This window comes from Sardina pilchardus, chromosome 23 (assembly GCF_963854185.1).
Source record: "Sardina pilchardus chromosome 23, fSarPil1.1, whole genome shotgun sequence".
Classification (NCBI taxonomy): Eukaryota; Metazoa; Chordata; class Actinopteri; order Clupeiformes; family Clupeidae; genus Sardina; species Sardina pilchardus.
Genome location: NC_085016.1, coordinates 24,639,855 through 24,665,773, shown reverse-complemented (window position 1 = coordinate 24,665,773; position 25,919 = coordinate 24,639,855). Strand labels below are relative to the sequence as shown.

At 45.2% G+C, this 25,919-nt stretch overlaps 2 protein-coding genes across 2 annotated transcripts in view; one reads left to right on the top strand and one right to left on the bottom strand.

Moving 5' to 3' along the window:
- The window catches only part of pth2rb (parathyroid hormone 2 receptor b), a 38,416-nt gene extending 24,964 nt beyond the window's left edge, over positions 1–13,452 (top strand). Inside the window, exons 10-13 of the mRNA XM_062527572.1 lie at positions 5,567–5,661; positions 7,401–7,539; positions 9,692–9,733; positions 13,009–13,452. Of these exons, the coding sequence (XP_062383556.1) occupies positions 5,567–5,661; positions 7,401–7,539; positions 9,692–9,733; positions 13,009–13,452 (720 nt within the window). The remainder of the gene's footprint in view (positions 1–5,566; positions 5,662–7,400; positions 7,540–9,691; positions 9,734–13,008) is intronic.
- Positions 13,453–25,259: 11,807 nt separating this feature from the next.
- mrasb (muscle RAS oncogene homolog b) overlaps positions 25,260–25,919 on the bottom strand; it is a 14,931-nt gene continuing 14,271 nt past the window's right edge. Inside the window, exon 6 of the mRNA XM_062527777.1 lies at positions 25,260–25,919. This exon is cut by the window's right edge and continues 1,954 nt beyond it. The gene's annotated coding sequence lies outside the window, so the exon portion shown is untranslated.

Genomic DNA, 25,919 nt, shown 5'->3' with positions numbered 1-25,919 from the left:
TCTTCATCATGCCTGTGGTCGAAACGTTGCTTGTTTTTTTAAAACATTAAATGGGAGCTAAAAGCAGTGTTGTGGACGTTACATTCTTTTCATTCAAGCTAGTTCCATTTGTCCTGCACCTGCCAGAAGGTGGGTGTGCACACAGCTACTCTTTTTGTATGTTAAAAAAAAACACTCTCTGCATTCCTAACACTCTGCAGCTCAGAGGAAGGCCTCTCTGTGAAATGTGCCAACGTGTTGGCACGCCACACACCAGGAGGGCTGCGTTGAGTCTGGACAAATGCGCCAGTCTGAGCAACTGTCTGTCTGGGGCTACAAGCACAAATGGAACACAGAGAGCTCCGACTCTGCGTGCAGCTTTGCAATTTTTCCGACAGTTGCGACTCAGAATGGCCAAAAAAGAAACACACATGAAAGCCTTAATTACACACGGAAGTGGAGGCAAAATTTGACTCGGGTATTAACTTTTTGCGGACTGTATAAACTGCTTCATTAACGATTAAAAATAGCAGCATAATGACGCTTCTTAGGCCAAAGAATATTATTATTCCTGCTGAGCTCTGTGATGCTGAGTGCCTTGACGCCTGGAGGGGATAATGATTCTGGCATAAACGTCTGGTGCCAAGCCCTGCCAACGGAGCGGAGCGGAGCCCTGGTGCCCGCCGGGGCTCCCTGCGGTCAGCTGCTGTCCACTGCTGTCACTGGCAGAGTGTCCCTCTCCCTGGCATCACTGCTGATTGGTCGATCCCTAGGGACGTGTGTGTGTGTGTGTGCAGAAAGGGGAGCTGGGATCTCAGCCACAGGCCCCCTCACCTGCCCAGAGAGTTCCCCCGAGAGCAGCGCTCACACCTCGTCCAGTCACACCTCCGCGCTCACACCTGCAGCACTCTCACCTTCACTCACTCCCTACCTGCACTTACCCTCTTGATTGGGCCTGACTCATCTTCCACTTCCTGAGCATGACGCAAAGCTTATCAATGTCTGACGTATCCTAGGAACGTTTCAAGCCTTCTGACCAATTCAGGCAGTATAATTCTTCACAGGGGCTGGGATGTTTCAGGTCATCCTGACCAATCAAGGCAATATAATTTTTCATGGCGGTGGAACATTTCAATCATTTTGACCAATCAAAGTAATATAATTGTTCATAGGGGTGGGATGGTTCTTTCAGTTGTACCATAATGAGTACTTGTTTTGTAGTCATGTAACTGACACTGTTGTCCTGTATCCATTTGAGGGGTAGGCTTGCTTAAAGGGATAATCCGGAGTGAAATGCACTTTAGATCAATTTTTCGGACTATTGGGAGTAGCCTACATACGTTGAGTTGACACCAAAATCATGTTTCCGGAAAGGTACGGACTCGATTAAATTCATTCTGGACTCTCTATCCGACCACATAAAGACATGGGGATACTTCGGTTTGGCTTTAGGGACTCTCTACTCACTACCACGTAAGTCTAGTGTCGTTTGGAACAGTAGAGGAGGTATAAAAATAGCGTTTTGTAGCGGCGAAAGGACATGCCCGGGTCACTTCCAGGCTAACGAGTTTTGGCTAAAAACGTGACCTTGAACTTTCTCAAAATACATCCGAATGACATGATTTTGGTGTCAACTCAACATATGTACTCCCAATAGTCCGAAAAATTTATCTAAAGTGCATTTCACTCGGATGATCCCTTTAACCTACTGATCTACCTAGCGTTTCACATGGCTTACTCATGAGAGCAACAGGTCTGTTTAATGATCCTTTACACGTCCGTCCAGGTATACCAACAAAATTAATTTGAAAGTATTCCGGCAACCTGGTCGAGAACAGGTGTGTTCATCAATCTTTTAAACAACACGAACACACAGACCAGCGAAACAAATTTAAAAGTACCACAATTCCCAGATACCCAGTCAACTCATGACAACAACAGGTGTATTTAGCAATCCTTTTCACGACCACATTTAACAACAAAATTAATTTTAAAGTACTACAAATCCCAGATGCCTCGGTGCCTGTGGGAAAAAGTGTTGCGTAATGTTGCTGTGAGAGACTGTCTGTGGGCAGCTCCTGATGGCCTCTGGAGTCAGATAATAATCACTGGGGTTTGGTGTCCCATCCCTAAGGGCACACGCAGTTATCTTAATGCCTCTGGGGGGTAGTTGTGTGTGTGCTTGTACAAGAGTATTTGTCTGCTTCTGTGTCTGCACTGGTGTGTGTGTGATGTTATCTAAATTGCTGTTTGGTGCTTCACCCCTGTGGGCTCACTCTGACAGTAGTTACATCCTGATGTGTGTCACTGCGGGACAGAAGGTGCCTTAGCCTGAGGGAGAGATGTGTGTGTGTGTGTGTAAATGTTGCTTAAATTGCTGTTTGGTGCTTCACCCCTGTGGGTCCACTCTGCCTCCAGACAGCTCTAATCCTGATGTGTGTCGCTGTATAGGACAGAAGGTGTGTGTGTGGGCATCATCATTACACTCCTGAGGCTTGGGGCCAGCTGCTGTGCAGGTTACACATGTCTGTTGGACAGGAGTGCTGGAGGGGGATACAGGAGGAGTGGCCAGATAATCCCCACATTAGCAGGAAAGGTCAACCACCGTCCAGGGCTTATTATGCCCCCCTAAAGGACAAGGATCTCCCTAATAGCCCTAAAGGACTCTAATAGCACACCTTGGGCTCGCGGAGACATTTGATTTGATTTGATTTGATTTGATTTGATTTGATTTGATTTGATTTGATTTGATTTAATGACCACACAGCCAGGCTGGTGGAATTTGTTTTCAGTACAGCTCTTTGGTACAGGTTCCAACATTACATTAAACATTCAACATACAGTATAACATACATACAGACAGACACATTAATACATGACACATATTTGTTATTGTTAAACATTAGTAGACCAGAATGGCCTCCAAGGTCCTGTATAGCCTCAGGCTGGTCATTTCCACAAAACCTGTGCATCAGTTTAGCAGACTGTGTGTGTGTGTGTGTGTGTGTGTGTGTGTGTGTGTGTGTTTGTGTGTGTGTGTGAGTGAGAGTTTCCTTATGTGTCTATTAGAGGGGCAGGTATGTATAGCATTTGTCTGTTAGTATGTCTCTGTTTGTATCAGTAGTTGCGTTTCCAACCAACTCATGCAAATTAGTGATGTGCATCCATGGTAATGCGCCTAAATAAAATAGCCTACACATTAGTCATCATTTCCAACAGCTGCTGATTCTTATTATTTGGGGACACTTTTCCTACGTTTGTCTTCGTCAGCAAAACAACTGTGCACCGATATGTGTATTCAGTTTGTTGTACAGGAACAAGCAAGAGAGTTCAAGCCTAATGTTGGGGAAGTGCCAGAGATTAGGGCAATTGCAGAGCGTGCGGCGGAGAACCTACATGTACTGGTGCAAGACCAATGAGATTCTCTGAAGGTTAGGCCTTCAGTACCTCATGCTGTGCGAATAAACTGTTTCCATCAACTTTATTCGCATTATACTGTAGCGTATGCGCATCGAGAGTTAAACAACCCTCCCTCTAGCGAATCAAACATCTATGCATATGAAATGGTTTTATGCACATTTTACGTGTTTTCAACTGGAATTCCTTATTCAACACTAAATCACTTTTCCTCTGTCGCATGCTATTTGTTTGTCCAGCAAATAATAATGTCCATAGACGAGGTAGAGTACTGTATGTTGCATGCTTTTATGAAAGTATGTATTGCGACATCGAAGTCAGTTTTGTAGTTTCTTAGGTCTCATTCCATCAAACTACAGATTCACTACCCAATTGGATAAACTTACATAGTGCGCCCCATTACGAGTTGATGTACTTTGATAATTTTGGAAACATTATTTTAAGGTACAAAAAAAATCTTTTGTGCTTTAAAATGCGCATTAGGAAGTTGGATGGAAATGCACCTAGTGTGAATGTGTTCCTACGTGTGGAGGGGGAAGGTGTTCATCCTTGTTTGTTTGTATATTGTGTGTGTGTGTGTGTGTGTGTGTGTGTGTGTGTGTGTGCTCTTCTATGTCTGCATATAGTGTGTGTGTGTGTGTGTGTGTGTGTGTGTGTGTGCATGCCCTTGTATGTCTGTATAGAGTGTGTGTGTGTGTTTGTGTGTAAAGCACTTATCCCCTCCTTCATAATAGTCTCTCTACGGTCGCTACCTCAGTGTAGACCTTTCCATCCAGCAGTGACCCACTGGTCAGCACTTGAAACGGGCCCTCTGTATATCTATATATACTGTAGTGTGTGTGTGTGCGTGACCCACTGGACAGCACGTGAGACGGACCCTCTGTATATCTGTATATAGGGTGTGTGTGTTTGTGTGACCCACTGGACAGCACGTGAGACGGACCCTCTGTATATCTGTATATAGGGTGTGTGTGTTTGTGTGACCCACTGGACAGCATGTGAGATGGACCCTCTGTATATATGTATATAGTGTGTGTGTGACCCACTGGACAGCACGTGAGACGGGCCCTCTGTAGGAGCTTAGTGGCTGACCAGGGGCTCAGCTGGGAAATGAGATACCGGGAAAGGTCTGGGGATTCAGCACAGTGAGGGAACATCCTCTTCTCAACCAGACGTGCATAGAATGTGTGTGTGTGTGTATGCTCACACATTTGGCTGTGTGTGTGTGTGTGTGTGAGAGAGAGAGAGAGAGAGAGAGAGAGTGTATCCTTGTACGTAATAGTATCTGTGTAAGCCTCTGTGTCTATGCACTTGTGTGTGTGTGTGTGTGTGTGTTTGTTTGAGTGTGAGAGAGGAGTGTGAGTATGCTTGTATATAACAGTATCAGTGTAAGCCTCTCTGTCCGCTGCTGTGTATTAACCTCATAGCTGAAGAAAATGTGCAAAATCAAAGTATAAACCTCCGTGAATAGGCAGGAAATTGCAGTATTTATGTTGCATGCACTTGCATGGAAGATGTAGACTTGCATATAAAGTTTAGCCCAATATTATTCATCCCCATTCCCTATTTTTATTTATAGTGCACTTTCATTTGACCTGAAAATGATATGAGCGGAGATCAAAGACAGCGCATTACTCGATGATACTCAAAGTACTTCTGTGATTTCCTGCTCAAATACGAAACCAAATTAAATCAAAACATGGCATGGTTAGGAATTATTATAGGATTAATCGCATGTGCATGAGTCATCTATGTGTAACTGTTTGAGAGTGTGTGTGTGTGTGTGTGTGTGTGTGTGTGTGTGTAAACTGTATATGTATGTTACAGCAAGCATGCACATGGAAGATGGCAGGCTTGCGTGAGAAAGTTAGGACCCAAACATACATTCATCTTAATGAGCTCCTTGGCATTCTGGCTGAGCCACTTGGATCTGCTCCGAAGTCTTTGATTCCTGACACTCGAGTGGCTGTCACTGAGTCCCTCCTTCAAACGCAAGCCGACGCCATTGGAACATGTTTAATGTATGAGCGGGAAAAGGTGAATTTCCTCTTCCCTCGGCCGCCGTGGCGTCTCGTCTCTTTGAGGAGAGTCGTTGAAGGGAAAGGTCATTTCCTGTCTCACTCGCTCGCTCCTCTTCTCTTCTCTTCTCTTGTCTTGTCTCGTCTCGCAGCTCAACTTCATCCTGTTTGTGAACATCGTGCGCGTCTTGGCCACGAAGATCCGCGAGACCAACGCCGGCCGCTACGACACCCGGAAGCAGTACAGGTGAGCGCTGGTTGTTGTTCGCTAGTTTTTTTTCCATCAAGCCCGGCACCAACAAGGTCACAGCAGGACCTGTTTAGGTATGCCTGACATTGCCTCGCCACAAATCACCTTTATTTACCTGCAAATGGCTTTTTTTCCACCCTCGTCTAAAATAAGGCCGAGTATAAAAATGGAAGCGGATGGTGCAGTGGAGTGAGTGGGTGGGCGGGCAAGGCAGACAGAGTTCATTATTCTCCAGAGAAGATGAAACACGTCCGTTTGATTGTGAAATTCACAGTAAACACTCCCCTTCCTTCCCAGCCTCTGTCAGCCTGTCTGTGACTAAGCTGGCCTTGGTGAGAGTTTTGGGTGGGAATTGTTCGAAGTGCGGGTGACCCAGATGCATTGTTTGGACACGCTTTCTCTCCCGCTCTTTATTTTCTCTTCGACTTCTCTTTTTCTCTCTGTCATTCTCCCACACACACACACACACACACTCCGGTGATTACCACTGTGTGGGCATGGGACCTGCGGTTTGTGTTGTCTCCTGCAGGAGGGCCTCTCTCTCTGGTGTGTGTGTGTGTGTGTGATGATGATGATGCGTGGAGCCGACAGTCGAGCGCATATTTCCAGTTCAGCACAGGGACATTGTCACTTTACGCTTCGTTCTCCGACCATCTCACACACGCCGCTCCGAGGAACCATGGGCACCCGTTCCCTCGCTAATGGTGTTTTTGAAACACATGGAGATGAGAATGTATGAGGGTTGTGTGTGTGTGTGTGTGTGTGTGTGTGTGGGCAGGGGGGGTGGAGGGTAGGTACTGGGGGATGGAGACGAACAAGGTGCAGAGAGATTGTTTTTTTTTTTGCTATTTCCCAAGCTGTCAAAATAAAAGTGCGTCCTCTGGGATGCAGTTTCAGATGGTGGCGATATTCAGGTGACGAAACCCCATCAAGAGCAAGCCCTGTAGCGCTGCCTGTGCCTACCACACACACACACACACACATATGCACAAACACATATATTCAGCTAAGCATTCATTAGCCACCCCGAGAGCCTTCTCTCCTCAGAGGGTGACAAGAGCCTCCACTCACTTCCCCCTCCCTCTCAGAAAGAGAGTCTTCTCAGTGCACCCACCCACCCCTCCTCCCCCAATCCGTCCTCGTTGGATTCAATCGTATGAGTTTCCATCCAGTGTTTAGGGAAAGAGCTTTAAAATGTGCCAGGGTAATAGAGGCAGACAGAGTGTAACTTCAGTCAGCAATAAAAAAAAAAGAGCACTTTTTGGCTTTCATGCTGAACAAATGGACTCCCTATCTATAACCGACTCTGTGTTGATGAATGGTTTATATAAGCGGAGAAGCACTCAGATGAAAAGGTTGTTTTTGTTGTCATTTTTTTCCCTCGCCAATTTCTTTCTAATCTCCCAGAGCTTGTGGTGGGTTCAGTTCGGTTTCTAGCAAGTAGTTTCTCCCCACACAGAACGACAGCCGAGTCTTTGCTAGGTGATTGAGCAGCTGGAGTTAAATGTTCAAGGTTTTTTTTCTCTCTCTCTCTCTCTCTCCCAGAATGCATTGTGGATTACATGTGTTAAGCGGGCTGTTTTGTTCTGTTTTTTTTATCCTTTTATGTTTTATTTGTGTGAGTGTTGTACATTGAGAGCAAAGTTAACCAAAGAGTCAAATTCCTTTGTTGTGTACGCAAACCTGGCCAATAAAGCTCTGATTCTGACTCTGATTTGTGTCTCCTCCTCCAACAGGAAGCTGGCCAAGTCGACGCTGGTGTTGGTGCTGGTGTTCGGCGTTCACTACATCGTGTTCGTGGGGATGCCCCACACGGGAAAAGGGGTGGGATGGGAGGTCAGGATGTACTTCGAGCTCTTCTTCAACTCGTTCCAGGTGCTCCTCCTCTCTTCTTCTCTTCCTCCTCCTATTCTCCTCTCTTGTTCTTGGGACACCAGATTTGGGTCTTTTTAAAGCATATTCATGGAGCTTTTTTTGTCTTTATTCGTAGGACAGTGAAGAGTAGACAGGAAGCAAGTGGGAGAGAGAGATGGGGTGGGATCGGGAAATGACCGCAGGTCGGACTCGAACCTGGGTCCCCGTGGGCACTCAGACCCGTGCATGTTATGGGCGCTGTAGCCTGTTGCGCTAAAGCCCCCACCTCACCCTGTTATGCCAGATTTGTGACTTTGTGACACATTCCCTTGGGACGCTAAATTAAATAAAGCTGGAAACTACGGTGGTAGAGAGAGGAGGACCGTGACAATCAATGAGTCCACTAATTAATCGACCGGGTAATTCCTTAATGAAATTGGGAAGCAGACTGGACAAAGCAGTCACATCAAGAAGACGAAAGACAACGAAATTAAAGATGCAGTCCACATCGGTTTTATACAAAAGACTTGGATTCTGGCCTGGAGTCATTTTCTGATACCACTCGTCTCTTTCACAGTCTCACTCTCCCGTTCGCTTCCAGTCGGTCTCTGCTATCCAATCCCCATAAAGGCAAATAGCCTTCAAACATATTGAACTCAAAAGGCTTGTAGGGACTGCAGCTCTAAAGTCCTGTAGCTCAATGTAGGAATAGGACTGAGCAATATGGCTAAAGAATTTTTAGGATGTTGAAATTATTCATATTTGTTAATATCGATAGTTAAAGATAATTTTTAACTAATTTGGCATATAGCCAAAGCAGGTAGTAGATGGGGAAAAAAGTTAGCAGCCAGACACATAGTTTTTATAATTTGCTTATATTTATCAAGTGCTTCAGGAGTCATTTTCATAGCATGCACGATACGATACTATATTAAGGCTATGATTTAATTTATATAAAATTTGCAAACAAATGCTTGTTGAACCCAAATTTAAATTTTCAGACTAAAAAAATAATCAGAATGGTTTTATGTAGGACGGAGTCGTGATATCAGTAACTCTATTACGACACAAAAGCTATGTAGAGAATGAATAGTGATAGTGATGATAGTGAACACTTGCTATGTTTTCAGCTACCTGTAAATCCATTGTGGTGAGTTTAAAGCCATTATAGCTTTATGGTAAAAAGAATTACATTGTGATGCAGACAAGCCAGACGAGAGAGACCGTGCGTGAGGTGAAGCCAGGGGAGCCTGCTAACGGTGACGCCCTGGAAGACCACCTGTGGAGGCAGCCGTGGGACAGCAATCTGCCTCCTCATCACACACACACACACACACACTCACTCTCTCTCACACACACAGACACACTCAGACGCACTCTGTCACACACACACAGACACATATACAGACACACCACATACACATACAGTGTATACATACACACGCACACACACACACACACACACACAGATATTCACACACACACACACACACACACACACACACACACACACACACACACACACACACACACACACACACACACACACACACACACACACAAACACGCACAACATCTCTGAGGTTTACAAGGAGGTTGTCCTAATAGAGCTGAATGAATCACTGTCTCCTTCTTCCTCTCCCTCCCCTGCTCTCTCTGTGAAAGCTTTCAGCTCTAATTTAGCGTGCGCTGTAGTCAGATGGAGCTGCATTGCCTCTAATGTGTTATGCCTCTCGAGCATGGAGATTTGGTTGCTGTGCAGGGAACATTTAACACACACACACTCACACACACACACACACACACATGCACAGGCACATGCACACGCGTACACGTGCACACACGCATAACAAAAAAAAAATATGTGAGACATTTGCCAAGAGGCTAAAAAACATTTTCTGCGTTGTGTGCTTTTCATCATCTCCCCCCTCCGAGCCCTCACTATGTTCGGGGAAAGTGCCGAACTTTAAAGGTCACTTTGCCTCCGAGGATGCCTCTTCAACAAAGCACTTCATGTGAATTTTTACCTATTTATTTAATTCTTTTTTTTCTCTCTCTCTCTCCGTAAAAAAAGAAAAGAAAAGAAAAGAGAAAAGTGATGACTGCTTTGGTCTTCCGTGCGTTGCCTTTGCACTCACAGGTTATTTACTTGTTCTTTTTTTCCACTTTCCAGGGCTTCTTTGTGTCCATAATCTACTGCTACTGTAATGGCGAGGTGAGTAGCACAATGCACCTGTCCATTATCAGAATCCCCTCTTGTCTGGTCTCTATTGTCCTGCGTTTCCAAGCCATCGCCTCGCCGGAAAGGTACCCTTTTGAGAAGAGCCACTGGGTGGGAATAGCCCATTGAGTTAGAGATGGGACTGGCTTTAGAGAGCACCCCCGCGGTAAATGTCAAACGCCACCGGTGAATATCGGCCCGCCGTTATCGTAACGCATATGATGCGGAGCTATCAGGATGCAAGGCAGAGGGGTGTCACTGCTCCACACACTCTCTCTCTCTCTCTCTCACACACACACACACAAACACACACACACACACACACACACACACACACACAGACACACACACACACACACACAGACACAGACACACACACACGCACACGCACACGCACGCGCACGCGCACACGCACACACACACACACACACACACACACACACACACACACACACACACACACACACACACACACACACACACACACACACACACACACACACACACACACACACTCACTCTCACACACTCGAGTCCCACCTCGGCAGACTTTCGGCGGAATTTACAGTAGTTGTCTCTGTACTTGTGTTCTGCACAATGGCTATAAAGTTGAATCCAATGTAATCTAATCAAATTAAATCAGACTTATATATGACCGTTCCCACCCACAGAGAACTGCCTCTCCAAATCTTGAACCATTCAGAGCATTTCGACCAATAATGAAATCAGTACGAAACATCTAAAGTTGGTTTGGAACTGCGTAGGCGCCATTCTTCTAGTCCAGCTATGCACTCGACACCCTCAGCTGATGACGCATAGTTAGTCCCGTTCAAAAGTGGTGGAAATGGTGGGCTGGTTGGCTAAAGAACTTGGCGTGGAATTGACTCCAGAACCATTTCTCTGCTGGTCTCCCATATTGAGTTCCTGATGAGTTCACATGTTACGACCAAAAGTTGTGAACTGTGCGACCTGGCTCACAGCTCAAGACCAAGCCCCCGCGGGATTACCCTCGTTGAAGGTCACGGAACTCGATAAAAGGTGCAAGGCGAAAATAATAAGCGATGTGGGAAGATAAAAGAACGAAGAGGAGGAGAGAGAGAGAGAGAGAGAGAGAGAGAGAGAGAGAGAGAGAGCCAGCAGCAGCAGTCCAGAGGCCAGCCAGAAAATGGATTCAGTTATGAGGAGAAAATAGTTAGAAAAGAAAACACGGGAGGTTATAAACAGCTACACTAAAGGGACTCAAGGTTACAAAAGTGCTTATAAAAAATAATAACAATAATAATCATAATTATAAAAGTGCTCCTTTATTGGGGTAAAAAAGTGCTCCTTTATTGGTCCAGGGGTAAAAGAGTGCTTCTGTATGATTCCAAAAGGTGAGAATCTAAACTGGGGTAACTCAAGCACGTCAGAGAGCGGTAGCAGTTGTCACCAACCCTCCTTGAAAATGTTATGTCTGAAAATCTAAGCCTCAAGGCATCCGCTAAGCACTCTGTGAGGTACACTCAGATGTTCAGAGTCTAACAACAACAACAAAATAAAACGGCGTCCCGCACACAAGCCTCTGTGTTTGTTTGTTTGTTTGTTTGTTCATATTTCTGTTCCCAAACACTAAAACAATAACAATATTCACAGTATAATGTGTGTCACCTCTCTTTTAGAGCTTTATCGGGGCTCAGACTGCGGAACACTGTATCACTTTGTAACACATTTTCAGGGCTTTCTTTGGGGATAATGAATGATAGGATTACTGCTGTTTGTGCGCCATGTTGTAATAGCATGAACAAGCTTATGGTAGAATTTGCTTAGAACAGGAAAACACAATCTCAGCACACATAAAAAAAAAAGGACTCCACAGCCACCTGGTGAAAAACCTGTTTGGGAAAGAATTACTGTTTACCTCCGTACTGAAAGGAACAAAGAAACGCCTAAGCTGTAGTCACTAAAGGTGAACCTCTTAACACTGTCTAGGGCTTTCGTTAAAAGTGTTGATTCAAGACCTTTCCTAATTGTAACTCAAACAGAAGCTTGTAACTAAATCCTATGCATTATCCATTTGGTGTGGTGGAGCTTACATTCTTGAATTTGTGTGTGTGTGTGTGTGCTAGGCAAAGTTTCAAGGCATGGTCACTTACCTGCCGGATTTCTTTAGTTGTCTCTTGGCAAGCTCCAGAGTTCCGTTTTCTCCTGATGTACTGGCATGTATCCACGGTTTCACACACACAGGTGACATGAGAGAGAGAGAGAGAGAGAGAGAGAGAGAGAGAGAGAGAGAGAGAGAGAGAGGTCTTCATCTGAAGCTTTTACCAGTTAGCTTGTTTACTAGTCAGCTGGTTTACCAGTCAGCTTTTTACCATTCTGAAATTACATTATGACACATTTCAGACAACTCCGAAGTCAGAGGTCAGACTTCAGGGGTGCGTTTCCAAAAAGTTAGTTAGCAGCTAACAACTTTAGCAACTTTTGTTTGTTGCAATGCAATTTCCCATTGATAACCAACTAAGTTGCTAACAGATTAGCAACTGTGGTTTTGGGAAACACACCCCAGTTCTGACTTTAAAGCCAGACTAGATCGCCTTGGCCTGGAATGCAATTTGGAGACTCCAGAGTTACTCGTCATTAACAACTAGTAACTTTTGTGTAGCTAACTATTGCATCTGGAGTGCATGCAGCATTAGGTAGTTAGTGTCACCCCAATGCTCTTGGAAAAAAAGGGTTCTTGGGGTGTTATATAGAACCTTGGGGGTTCCTTTGATGGACCCTTCAAAATGGGTTAAAGAACCATTTAGGGGTGCCATATACAGTATGATGCATGCAATAGAACTATTCTTGGTTCTATTCCTGGGTTTATAAACTGGCAGGTGTATAAACTCAAGCACCTTCAGTAGATTATGAATGCAGACAGCGTGCAGACAAGTGATTGATTAACACACCTGTGGAAAGGTACCTGATGAAACCCATGTTGCCCTACAAAGCAAAAAGGCAGTAACTACGCAGAGTGCAAACTGAATTTTTGGACATGTGGAAGTTGTGCTACTTGACATTAACTTATTTTTGGTAAATAGCAATCTTCATAACAACTTTAATGTCATGAAAATGAAAAAAAAAAAAAAAATTGACCAAAAATGCAGTTACAGTACTGCCTTTTGCTTTGTAGGGCAGCATGAATACAGCACCATTTTTTCTAAGTGTAGTAAGTGTTTTTCTGAGTGTAACTACCAAAATGTGTCCACACAGATCCCTGATCTTGTCTCCTGTTCAATCCTCCACAGGTCCAGACAGAGATCCGCAAGATGTGGACGCGCTGGAACCTGGCGTTCGACTGGAAGGACCCGGTGGTGTGCGCCAACTACCGCTACGGCTCGGTGCTGACCAGCCTGAACAACAGCACGGGCAGCCAGTCGCAGCTGCCCTCCGTGTCCCGCAGCACGGCGCTCTTCTCCAGCCGCGTGTACCTGAGCACCAGTGGCACCTGCGTGCTGGGCGCCCACGCCACGCTGCCCGGCTACGTCTTCAGCAGCTCGGACATCGAGAGCCTGCCGCCGTCCATCCCCGAGGAGCCCGAGGACAGCACCAAGCAGGTGGACGACATCTCGCTGAAGGAGTCCTCGCCCGCGGCCTCCGCGGCCGCCGCCGTCGTGGCAACCAGCGTCACCGGGGCGACCGCGGCGGCGGTCTACCCGACACGGGCCGAGGACGTGGAGGAGTCTCTGTAGCCGCAGGGGTGTGTGTGTAGCGACAGGAGTGGCCATCGGGGGGACATTTCCCGGCTGCCTGTTTAGCACCTCTGCTGTGCCTGGAGACAATCAACTTCAGACTGGAATTGAAACAACTACATCAGGAGACCTTTCTCTGTCTCTCTTTCTCACTCTCTCCCTCAAACACACACACACATAAACCCAGACAAACAAGTACAAGTGCACACACACACACACACACACACACACACACACATAAACCCAGACAAACAAGTACAAGTGCACACACTCACACACACACACACACACACACACACACACACACACACACACACACACACACACACACACACCCTCTCTTTCCTGAGCCTGGCACCGTCAGGGCATCGCTCCCTGGCAGTGCCAACTGTGGAGGGGGCATGTGTTCAGGTTGGCACAAGTCAGAAAGCACAAACAAGAAATGCAGCACAAAAACAAAACAAAAAACAAAACAAGACAACAAAATGGCTGAAGTGCATTACTGATTGTAGATATAAAGAAGAGCGTGATTGTATGGATTCGGATGCCTTGCCTTGTCATGTAGATATCCATGTTCATGACTCTGTGGAAGTTTCAATGAGGGCTAGCGTGCTGTTTCCACCTCTTCGTGACCGATTGCGTTGTGATCCAAGCATGTGTCATATTCCTGACAGGGGAGCTATACCAGGGGGGGGGAATTCCAAGTAACTTACCCAGGTTTGTCACTAAACCACGTACTTGGAATACCCCCCAGGCGCGTAATTGAAGCGTTTCACTTGCGTTGCGTCTGCTGCAACAATTAGCTTCCACTGTAATCATTGGAAGTACTGTAGCTCCACCAGATGTGATAACGGTGTGTACGGTCGGAAAAATAGATTTTAAATTTTAAAATGCGTCAAGAATGGAGCGCTTCAGTTGCGCACCCTGTGTAATTTCCCAGTGACGCCACACTGTGTGGTAACATGTCCACGGCCGTGTGGTCTGTGTGTGTGTGTGTGTGCTGCCCATGGCCATCATCATCATCATCATCATCATCACCACCTTCTGTCTGTGTAAATTGAATATTGTGTGTTAATTTAATATTTTATATGTGTATGTTTATTTTATATGTTTGTTTATTTAATATTGTGCACAGATGTCACTCGACACAGGGATTAGTCTTTAAATTATATTTTTAAATGTTTTTGCTCCAGAAACATTTCACTGCCAAAATAAATATTGTACAGCAGTGTTCTTTTTTGTATTTTGAGTGTACATCTTGCATATGTTTGTACTTTGTCTTGTTGTTAAACAAAATAAATGACTGTTTGACTAAACTTACTTGGTAATAATTTCTATGCAAATTGCAAAAATAGACTTCCATTACTGACATATCCTGATCATTTCCTAACCACAAAAGGAGACAGGAAAAAAACAACATACACAGCTTGCACTGACTGTGTGTATCCAGACAGCAAACATATAAAAGCGAACCCTTTGATCTCTTACATAAACACGTCTTCTCGTCCATTACATAAACGATCCTGGACTCAAAATGGAACATGTCCACTTGACGAAGCTGCGATAATCAGCTGTCGTGTCATCTGCCGTTACAGCAGAGTTGAGTGTTTGTTCTAAACGCAGCCTTTACTGATGTAATTTCTCCTTATGGATCCGTAAATAGACGGACAGGGCTAGTTCTGGAGAACGATTCCAGCCCACAACTAAACCGGGTCCAGCTGCATCTGTGGCACAGTCGACTGGAGTGTCTCAAGGCCGCCGTGTCGAGCCATGTTATCATACGGTTTCTATGAGTGGATGTTCACCAGTAAGACTTGCTAATGTGGCTCGAGCACATAGATAGCAGATGAGCATGTCTGTGGTTCTGAAACGAGAAATGAGTGACTGGCAGGACTCAAGTTGGATCTGAATTGCTTAGTTTGACCAGTTTGTTCATTTGTTCACATTAAATTGATTATAGTATTGCTTTATTTGTATGTCGCTTTGAACAAAGGCGTCTGCCAAATAGCATAACCATAACCATAATCATGTCCGAATATTCACAACTGAGAGGAGTCTCAAGCTGTGTCTCAAAACGCACACTTTTGTCAGTACACTGCTTACTTGCGTTGTGCCCACTCTTCGATGGTTAGTGTAGTGTGCAAGTAGGCAGTTTGAGACATAGCCTCGGTCATCTGTGCATGCATCCCCAACTGAGAAAGACGAGAAGTGGTGGTAGTGGTGGAGGCGGTGGGGCTGAGGTGGGTATAATTTTGCATTGCACCTAATATTTGTGCAAAGCTACTCATCCACCTAGTCAAACGATTTACTCAAAATTAAGCAAAAGAGGATAGAGCAAGTACGAGAGTGTGTGTGTGTGTGTGTTTGTTAACACATACCCAACGGAGATATTATGGCACCTGACAGATCCCCCAGGAGAACTGGAGTTTACTTCTTTGCCGCCAAAGGATGCCCGGCTCCTGAGACGTTCCACTGCGGTTTTATTCCTTTCAGTTCAGTTCATTTAGTCTCTTCTGAAATGTTTGTAGTCATTAAATTCAGAAAGACTGTCTGATGCTTCCTTCCCCAGAGGCCCTGTGGTCACTTCTCCTGGTGTGGTTACAGGTCTCTAGCTGGCTGAGAATGAAAGGGTAAAAAACAAGAAAAAGCCTCTTAGGTGGGGATCACGTTCCATATAACCAAGCAGCAGCACCGAAGCGTAACGCACCACCCAGACCATAGTTCAAGATTGAAGTTATATGTCGTTCTTAAGTTACACAAACAGTGTACGCTCTGTTGCCTAAATTGACAATCGAGGAGCCTCGTGTTAGACTTCTTAAAGTTGAACACAAGTTCAAAACTCAAAATGTCTGAGCCTAGTGTTCCTTGGTGTTCTGAGCCCCCAACGTTGTCTTCAAGGCAGCACTGCCTGGAAGGCGCTAGGGTTAGGCATGGGTTAAGGTTAGGGTTAAAGTCAGGGTTAGGATTAAGTGCCTTTAGTCAACTGTGGCAGTGCTGCCTAGAAGATGATGTTGGGGGCTCAAAACGCCATCGAGCGATGAATGCTTCCACTCCAACTGTTCTGCCGCCGACCATAGCGAACAATAGGAAATCTGCAGCTTGCAGCTGGCCATTGTGAGCCTACACACTCAAACACACACACACACACACACACACACACACACACACACACACACACACACACACACACCATTGAGCAGTGATCATACTCAAACCTGGAAATCTGCTGATGCGCTGACCATTGTGAGCCTACAGCTGTGGAGGCACTCTAAACCGACCTCCCTCTGGGCTCATCAAGGCTGAGGAGGATAGGTAGATAGATAGATGGATACTATCTTTCTTTCTGTGTGAACACACACACACACACACACAGAGCAGTTATCACACACAAACCTGGAGCAGTGGGTAGCCATTGCGGTGGCCAGTGTTGGGAAGGTTACTTTAGAAATGTAATGTGTTACAGTTAAAAGTTACCCTGTTTAAAATGTAATAGTAGTGTAACTACTTGAATTACTTTTTCTGAGTAACGTAACTAATTACTTTTGATTACTTTTTGATTACTTTTTCGATTTTTTAATGATATATATAGTCCCCAAATCCATGCGAAGATTTCGGCCTTGGTCTACAGGCTGCCGAGCAGTTCTGTACAAGCGCACAAGGCAGCAAGGGCATTCAATACATGAATTAGCATCACATTTTTTTGTGAGGATAATATAATGATAATCATAACACGTTTACAGTCAGGCATGTAGGCCTACGCTGATGGCTCTGTAGACGTGATAGAGCCTATCAGAAGGTCCCGTATCAAACTATGGCTGTGGAGGGAAACAGTTATTTTTACATACAATATTCTTTGCAAGGTTTTGCTGACATTATTGAGATGTAATTCAAATTGTAATTTTGAAAAATTTCAAAAGTACCTGTAATTGAATAACACATTTTTCTACAGTAATTGTAATACATTACTGTTACATTTATTTTGTAATTAAATTACGTAACTCAATTACATGTAATGCGTTACTCCCCAACACTAGCGGTGGCACTCAGTGGTTAGATTCATTGATATTAAAAAGCTGCATTTGGGCCCCAGAGTGTACGTAAATAGCGCCGCCATCTTGGCGAGGGGCAACATTCACTGAGGCCAATGGAGAAGAATGTGACTCTTCCTCAGGCTCACTTCAATGGATGTGGACATGGGAGAATGATGTTCATAAAGTCTGGTAGAGTGGTTGCGTGCACATTCCACCTACAGTATATTTAGGACAAGTGCAGGTATACTGCAAGGTTAAAACAAAATACAATGTCTCTAGTAGCTCACAGAGTTCAAATGAAAGGAAACAAGCAATTTCCACCCCACAGGGTCTTTTTCAACCCAATGAAGCTCTTTTGAAATCGCCAATATCCTACGCAGCCAAATGGGAGCTCCTGTAGCGTCTCAGGGAATATGATACCATTATGTCGACATGTTCCTCTCGCCACATAAGGTGCAGCTGCCTGGTTGTTTATCTCAGGAAGGGTTCGCTTGTCTTTATATATATTTCATATGATTATGCGGGAAGTGGAGCACTGTCTGCCAGCAGAGATCTTAACATGAGCGGAAAACGCGGTGAGTGAGGAGGTAGAGTTGCATCGCTGCAGAGGGAGATGAACAGGGAGCCCGAGAAACTGGAGCTTTGATTTTTTAATTTCCTCAGCACCCACACCTGTGTTCTGTTCCCATCCTTCAACAGCGATGAGAACAGGCGAAATGGTTGCTTTGTCGCTGGCTAGTTCTATCCCTCGATCCCCTCGATTATGCGATGACACTTCCTCTAATTGCCTTTCACAAACAATTACCTCTTAGCCACTGGAGTGAAATGCCAACGGGAGTGATGACATTAAATCGCTGATAAACTGGAAATAAATTGTTTTGTTTTTATCCTCGGCTGTGCGTTGATGACTACCAGAGATGGCATGACTGTCCTCTTTATAAGTATATTGTCATGTCTCTCGCATGGATGGAACACAACTGAAGTGAGCTAGCTAGCGACTAGACTTGTGGCTCTCCACACCAGACCAGCGCACTGGAAATGCAAATGAGATTGAGTTTTGAAAAATAAAATAATAATAGATAACAAAAAAAAAGAAAAAACAGTGGCCTGCTCATGTGCCTGTCTCAGAGGAGCTGTTTGTTGTTTGGTCAATTACCTGAATATAACAGTGCTGACGTGGATAGCGGCTGGGGCCGCGGAGAGAGGACGTTTTTCAATTTCTTGTCACATTTCGCGTGTCAAAGACGATCAGTGTCAGTGTGATGAAATGGTACAGCGGCCGGTTGGATTAATGACCTCTGTGAACACCATTACCGATATCCAAAGGTTGGCGAGCCACCCGGTGCCTGCTTAGAAGCAAAACACGTAGGCTAGTACAGGCCATTGGATCTGATTACACACAGGAGTGAGAAAAAACAACAACAAAAAAAAAACACGGAGAACATTTTCACAAGATCCATCCAACTCAGCACACTAATACTGGTGGCTAATGAGACCACAAGGCAAAAAGGCCTCGTTAAAAGTTTCCACCTAACTTGTGCAGAGAGTACACTTTTTGTCTCTCGATCACAACAGGATGCTAATTATTATCATTATACAGCAGCGTTCCATCCGAATAGCATACAATGCGAAACTAGCACAAATTATCACCTGCTGTATAGGAGAGAGGGGGGGGGGGGGGGGGGGGAATCAATAGGTGTGATTGCAACTTTGATCTTCCTCGAGTTGCTGCCAGAGATACGATATGTTGCGTTATACCGCTCTGCCCGAGTACCGAAAGTGCTCCGACTCCAAAATCATTTTTTCACTAGACACGATTTATCCAGCCGCCCTCCTTTCTCTCCCTGGTGTACGAGTGCAGTGCACTTTCGAATGAGAGAAAACAAATCAGAAAGCGCCCTCCGAGATTCTCCCCATTTCATATTCAGCATGACAGTCTCCAAGAGACGCGGACACATGAAATGGGGGTGATAATGCCACTGGCACTTGCAGAAGAAGCTGGCCATTTCCACCCACACACACTCACACACACACACACACAATCGTTTTACAGCACTGCTGCAGCCACAAGTGGCTCTTTACCATATAAGTTACGGCTCCAGAGACGCTGAGCACATGAGCGACGGATACAAACACGGACTTCACCATCTGGAAGCGGTGGATACAGAGAGATATCCCGACGCATCAGTGATCTTCGTAACACCTTCTCCGCACACAGTGTCCCCAGACTAGTAATTATAAAGCTTTTAACGAACGAGGCAGGCCCTTTTCTAGCGGATGTGCGGAACGCAATTATCAACAGCGGAACGGTTCGTCCTGCTGCGCACGACATGGCACGAGCTCCCGTGCAGCCGTGCCCGCACGCGTGCCCGCACTCCTCCGCCCGTCCTGACATTTATGTTAAAAGCACTGCCACGTGCCATGCCACCTCGGACACCTACACTGACGCCTGCCCGCCTGCGCGTGCGTGTGTGTGTGTGTCTGTAGCCTATTTGCGTGCGCGTTTGGCAATGTTTTTTTCCCTCTTCATCATGTGTGTTTTCTGTCCATTCGATGTGCAGAGATGGACTTCTGCTTGTGCTTGTGCACCTGAGGTAAATTGCAGAGGGCTGTCCAGGATTGAGCATGGTGATTTGGAAAATTGCCACACTACCCGAGTGTCAAAATCAAAGGTTATCGACATGGTCAGAACCGGGACTGCTGTAATGTAATTGGAGGCCGCGTGGCTGTTAACATCCAGCCTCTTACTCAACAGGCATCCTCTCCCGGGCGACACGAACAAGTCCGAACAAATCACCTCAGACGACGCACAACCTCTGAGAGTCCCCTGCAACACCGTGAAATCAAATCAAAGAGGGGGAAAACACAGTGAAATAGAGATCCTCGCTCGCTCGCTCGCAAATTCCGATGACCTACATTCTCTGTTTCTGCCAAATGTGCCTGATTCTCCCCCACAATCTTACGAGAGCGCTGACACGCTGGAAACTGACATGAAAGACTGGACTGGGCTGAGTGGCCCTTAGCAGTAAGCAACACTTTCGGTGCGATGCTAGTGGGTGTCTCCTAGGCATACAGATCTCAACTGCCACATACCACAACCAGCATTCATAGCAGATTGAAGTGGAGTAGCATATGTAGCATGTAGGATGCTAATCTGCGGATTTCAGATGCATTATTCCTACTCACAATAGAAAATCATCTTTTCTGTCATCCAACAATTTAGCCCATAGTGACGCTGTCAACAGCGCTTTTGGAGGCGCGAGGGGCGGGCATCGTTTTTCGATAACGTGCGATTTATCGGCGACCTTTTCGACCCCGCGCACGACCGCACACTTTGCAGAAGGACAATATGCAATCACTGTGCACTGTGCCGCTCTCCTGCTGGGATCACTTGCCATTGTATGGCACACCATCCACACTTCTATTGACAAAAGCCTATTCAACCCCAAGAGGAAAATGTGAGTTTTATTTTGTGTGTGTGTGTGTGTGTGTGTGTGTGTGTGTGTGTGTGTGAGAGAGAGAGAGTGTGTGTTTGTGTACAGTATGTATGTGAGACAGAGAGAGAGAGTGTATGTGAACACGTGTGTGTGTGTGTGTGTGTGTGTGTTTGTGTGTGTTCGTGAGAGAGAGAGAGAGAGAGTGTGTGTGCGTGTTTGTGTGTGTATGTGTGTGTGAGACAGAGAGAGAGAGAGGGTATGTGGACACGTGTGTGTGTTCGCAGGAGAGAGAGTGTGTGCATGTTTGTGTGTGAGACAGAGGGAGAGTGTGTGTGTGTGTGTGTGTGTGCTCGTGTGTGAGAGAGAGTGTTGGCCCTTTAAAAGCTGTAATTTTCTTCCAAAATACAGACCTTTTTTTTCAGTTACAACATCTTAGGGGAGTGGGGCCTTGGAGCGCACGGCTACTGATGAGCTGCTGTTTACAGTCCTCAGACCAAACGAGCACAAAGCAGGAAGGCCGGCCAAAAGCGCGCACACACACACACACACACACACACACACACACACACACACACACACACACCTTCAGAGGAAAACCCACATCAGCAACACAATGGCAAAACAAACAAGACCAGCAGATCAAATGCAAAATCAAACATCTTCATGCAGAATGTAGGAGGCTTTTGAAGTTTTAAATTGTTGCTCTGCAGGATAATTACGTTGGGTTGTTTACACAAACCACACAACGGTGGCTCCTTCTCCCTTGGGTACCCTACTCTGATTGGTCCTTTATCCCCTCAGCCCTTAGTGTGCTCGCGGGCCAGTGGGGTAGGAGTAGGAGGGTTGTCTCCAGAGGCGGACATCCCAGGGTCAGAAAAGTCAAAAGTATTTGATCCCACCCATTTAGTAAACCAGGAGATCATACATATACTCAGCTTTTGAGAAAAATTGTTGGCCTTTGTTTCAATAAACTAAGATGAGGAAATCATCATTGCATGCCTCTAGGCTACTTAAATGCCCTACTTTCATGATACAATACCACTGTAGCTTGAACTTTTTACATTTTCCATGAATTTTCCCAAAAGCCGGATATCCCTAACTTTTTGTGAGTCGTCAGTGGAGTAATTAGCAACCAGGTAGATCAGATAATTAGTGCCTCCAGTGTTAAGTGCACAGGTAGAAAGAATATAAGGCAGGACTTTTACTTTTTAGAGCTGTGATGTCTGCCTCTGGTCTCGAGGTGCCAGAATAGAGCAGTGGTTCTCAAACTTGTTCTGTCATTCCCCTCTTTGGAGGTGGGGCCCCACCTGACCCCTGGAATAACGGTAACATTAAATAAATATTATATTTACATTTTGGTTCCATGTTACATTTCCCATCTCAATCTGGCCGATCGATCGCACCCATCCTTTCATGTCTCTATTCCCAAATAATGTGGCCTACCCCAGACTTTGAGAACTATCTAGGGCTAGGCCAGCCCATCACCATCATGGTTCATGAGTGTGGGGCTACAGTAGGTGCAAAATGAATTGTACAATAAAAAAAGATCTAAATGTTGAAACGTGTGACTTATTAAATTGTTTAACTATCATTTATCTCAGATTATTCACTGATATGTTGGATTCCACCCAGTCAGCACAGTAGCCTGAGTGAAAGAAATTGGATAAATCACGGAGAGGTCGTCGGAGGATTGGAGTGATTGCTGAAGATGGAGAAATAATACATGAAACCACGAGTTAATCATTCGAAGCAGAGATGTTCATTATAAATACTCCATGCAGCTAATGGCGGCGGTGGACACATTCCATATCTGACTAGCCCTCTATATTTGCACTTCTAAAGCCATAGAAAGATACATTTGCATGACTCTCACATGGTCCTTAAATCCATCACGACCAGTAGGCTATTCAATGCTTAATGAATGCCCTGCCACAGTTCAGCGGTTAATTTCACCCTCGCTCATTTTATTTGCATAAATACTATTACCATTGCAATGGTGCAAAGATAATGTTCAACAGGCCAGGGGGAGGGTTTTTTACAGATACGAGCTGACCTTGTGACACACAGGTGTCTTTGGAGGATGAGGGATAAGAGAGATGAGGCTTATTCAAAGCCAAGGCTGATGTCTTTTGTTCTGAGGACACAGCAGCTGCACCTCTGTGTCACAAGCGCATTATATTTCATTCAAAGGATGAGAGGGGCCTCAGGAGTTAGCAGTGACGGTCTCTTCCAAAGAACTCCCAAGCAAGTTAAGGTTAGATTACCGTAATAGCCTATACCACTGATCCCTGTGCCGCTGACGACGGATTGGTTTTAATGCTCCTCTTTTAGGGTAGCCTATGCACGGGAAAATGACCAAAATGAGGGTATCAAATTGTTTTCCCGTGATGGTGATGAAACCTCTCCTGAATACGGCTGGCTGGCTGGGCGGATGAATGGTGATCTCAGCGGCCCCCTCTTCACGCTGAAGTGCCCCCCTCTCTGATGTTCTTTGTGTGTTCGTTGATCCACCATGGATGCGTAAGAGCAGTAGTGGTGATTATTAAATCGCCTGTCGTCTCCTGGCCCACGCACACCAGATGTGCATCCGTAGGTTAGAGCATATTCATAAGGGTTTTTTTTTAATTATTATTATTGTTATCCTTTCAACTTTGTTATGGGTGGTGGTGGTGGGGGGGGGGGGGGGGGGTAAGGGCGTGAGAGCACTTGTATCTCCAACAGAGTGCCAGTTCATTTCAAATCTCGTTGACGGGTTAATCCAGAGAACTCCTAAATAGGGTAGGCTACGCTACTTTCCTCTGATATGGCAACATTGCCATCATCTGGCCAGAAATTAGAAAAGCATTACATTTACTTCTGCCTCCCGTCTCTGCCATCGATGAAGTAAGGGATAATGTATTGTAATGCACAACGTTGACCACCAGAGGGTAGCCTACCCCACACCATGTCCAAGCACAGCAGGACACGCTGGAATTATTTCACCCTATGAGCGCACTGAACTCTTCAGTCTCAGAACAATTAGTGCAAACCAAAGATCATAGAGCGCTACGCGCTTGGTGCAAACTGCACCGCATAGTGGTGCTCAAAATGGTTAGTTTATGCATTAAAAGCAAATATTTATGCCATTGAAATGGTCAGTGCAGTTAAAATGGCAAGTCATGATGCCACTGTTTATGTCAAGATAGTCAAACCATGTTGCCAATATGACAGTCTTCACTGTAAATTTCCAATGAACAGTGGGCAAGGCAGCATATTTTCTCTTCAAAGCTACAAAAGTTACACATTATTGTGTGTGGAGGGCATTGATTGCGAGACAGTGCATATGTTTCAAAATTTCAAGAGAAGAGAAGAGTTGCGCCCAAGCAACTACAGAAAAGCTCTAGTACTGTCTTTGTATGCCACTTTGAGGGCTATATTGAAGTTTTTGTGTACACACAATCATATTACAAATTCTTTTGAGCAAAGAGTTAGTTGTCGTTTCATTCTTTTGCTTTAAAAGTACTACCAAAATAGTCGTTACATCATTCTATATGAACCACTGATAGGGAGGTGAGGTGTGTGATGTCACACTGCCCACTTGGTAAGTCGACTACCCAGGGTGCCTCTCATTTGGGCTTTTATATGTCCTCCCTCGACCCTCGCTCCTCGGGCCTCAATCCTCACTGATCTACATAAAGAATGATGGGGCGAAAACAATGGGATAGTCTATCCAGTGTCAGTTATAGATCAGTGGGAACGCCCCTCGAGGATCGAGCATCGAGGATCGAGGAGGCATGTTGAGAGGCACCTCCAGTCCCTCAGTAAGTCATTTCTGTAATTGTTGGAAGTCACAATTGGCAATTAATCAATTGATTAATCTCAGAGTTGTGGTATAGGCCAGAAAACATCTTGGGCTCTTCTCATTCGTCTTTTTATCCATCCTCCCTTCCTTCCTTCCTTCCTTCCTTCCTTCCTCGGTCCTCCAGCTCATTCCCACTGATCTATAAAGAACACTGGATAGACTATCCCATTGTTGCCGCCCCATCATTCTTTATCTAGATCAGTGGGAACGAGCCGGAGGACAGAGGAGAGAGGTTGAGAAGGGGCCCTTGCCTGCTGTCTGACCTGACAGGTGGCAAATTCAGCTGACAGCTCTTCATGGTCCTCCAACTTCTCTTCCTTTCTCTCAAACTTGATCGTTTTTCGGCATTCTCGTGTGGATGGGGGTTCAACTTGTGCATACTGCAGACCGTGAATGGGAAAATAATGAAGGGGTACTGTATATAGCTTGATTGGCTGTGGAGCTAAAACATCAACAGTGTTTAATCGTCCATATAAAACACACGCACCCAAGCCACAGTCCTTTGAACAACCAAGTTTATTAGTTTACTTACAAACCTGAATTTTTGAATAACAAGTATATCCCTTTTTTCCACAAGTTCATAGTGAGCCTGGCACTCTGCTAGTCAAAATTCAAATATGTTGGTGTAGTAATATTTATAACAATAAATTACTTATTAAAGAAATAATGATGAAAAAAAAGACAGTAGCAAAAATGTTGACCGCTAAGAAACGAACAAACAAAAATAACCACATCCTTGCACCATTTCCCATGGGCACACTCACACACTGTCTCTCTCTCTCTCTCTCACACACACACACACACACACACACACACACACACACACACACACACACACACACACACACACACACACACACACACACACACACACACCTTGATTCAACAGGACAAAGTAAACCACCAAGCTGCCGGTGCCAGTGAAACATCAAAATACACCTTTTCTGATAAAGACAAACAACAACAACAACAACAGTAACAACAGTAAGAAATGACAGCAACCTTCGTGTTCCATCAGACCACTCAACAGGTATGGCAAGGTGGTCAAATTCATCTCATTTGGTTTAACAAATAGTCCAATATCATGAACAGCCCTCTAGCTCGTGAGTCAAATATAATCCATGTAATGTAAAGCACTTCAAGACATTTGCAGAATAC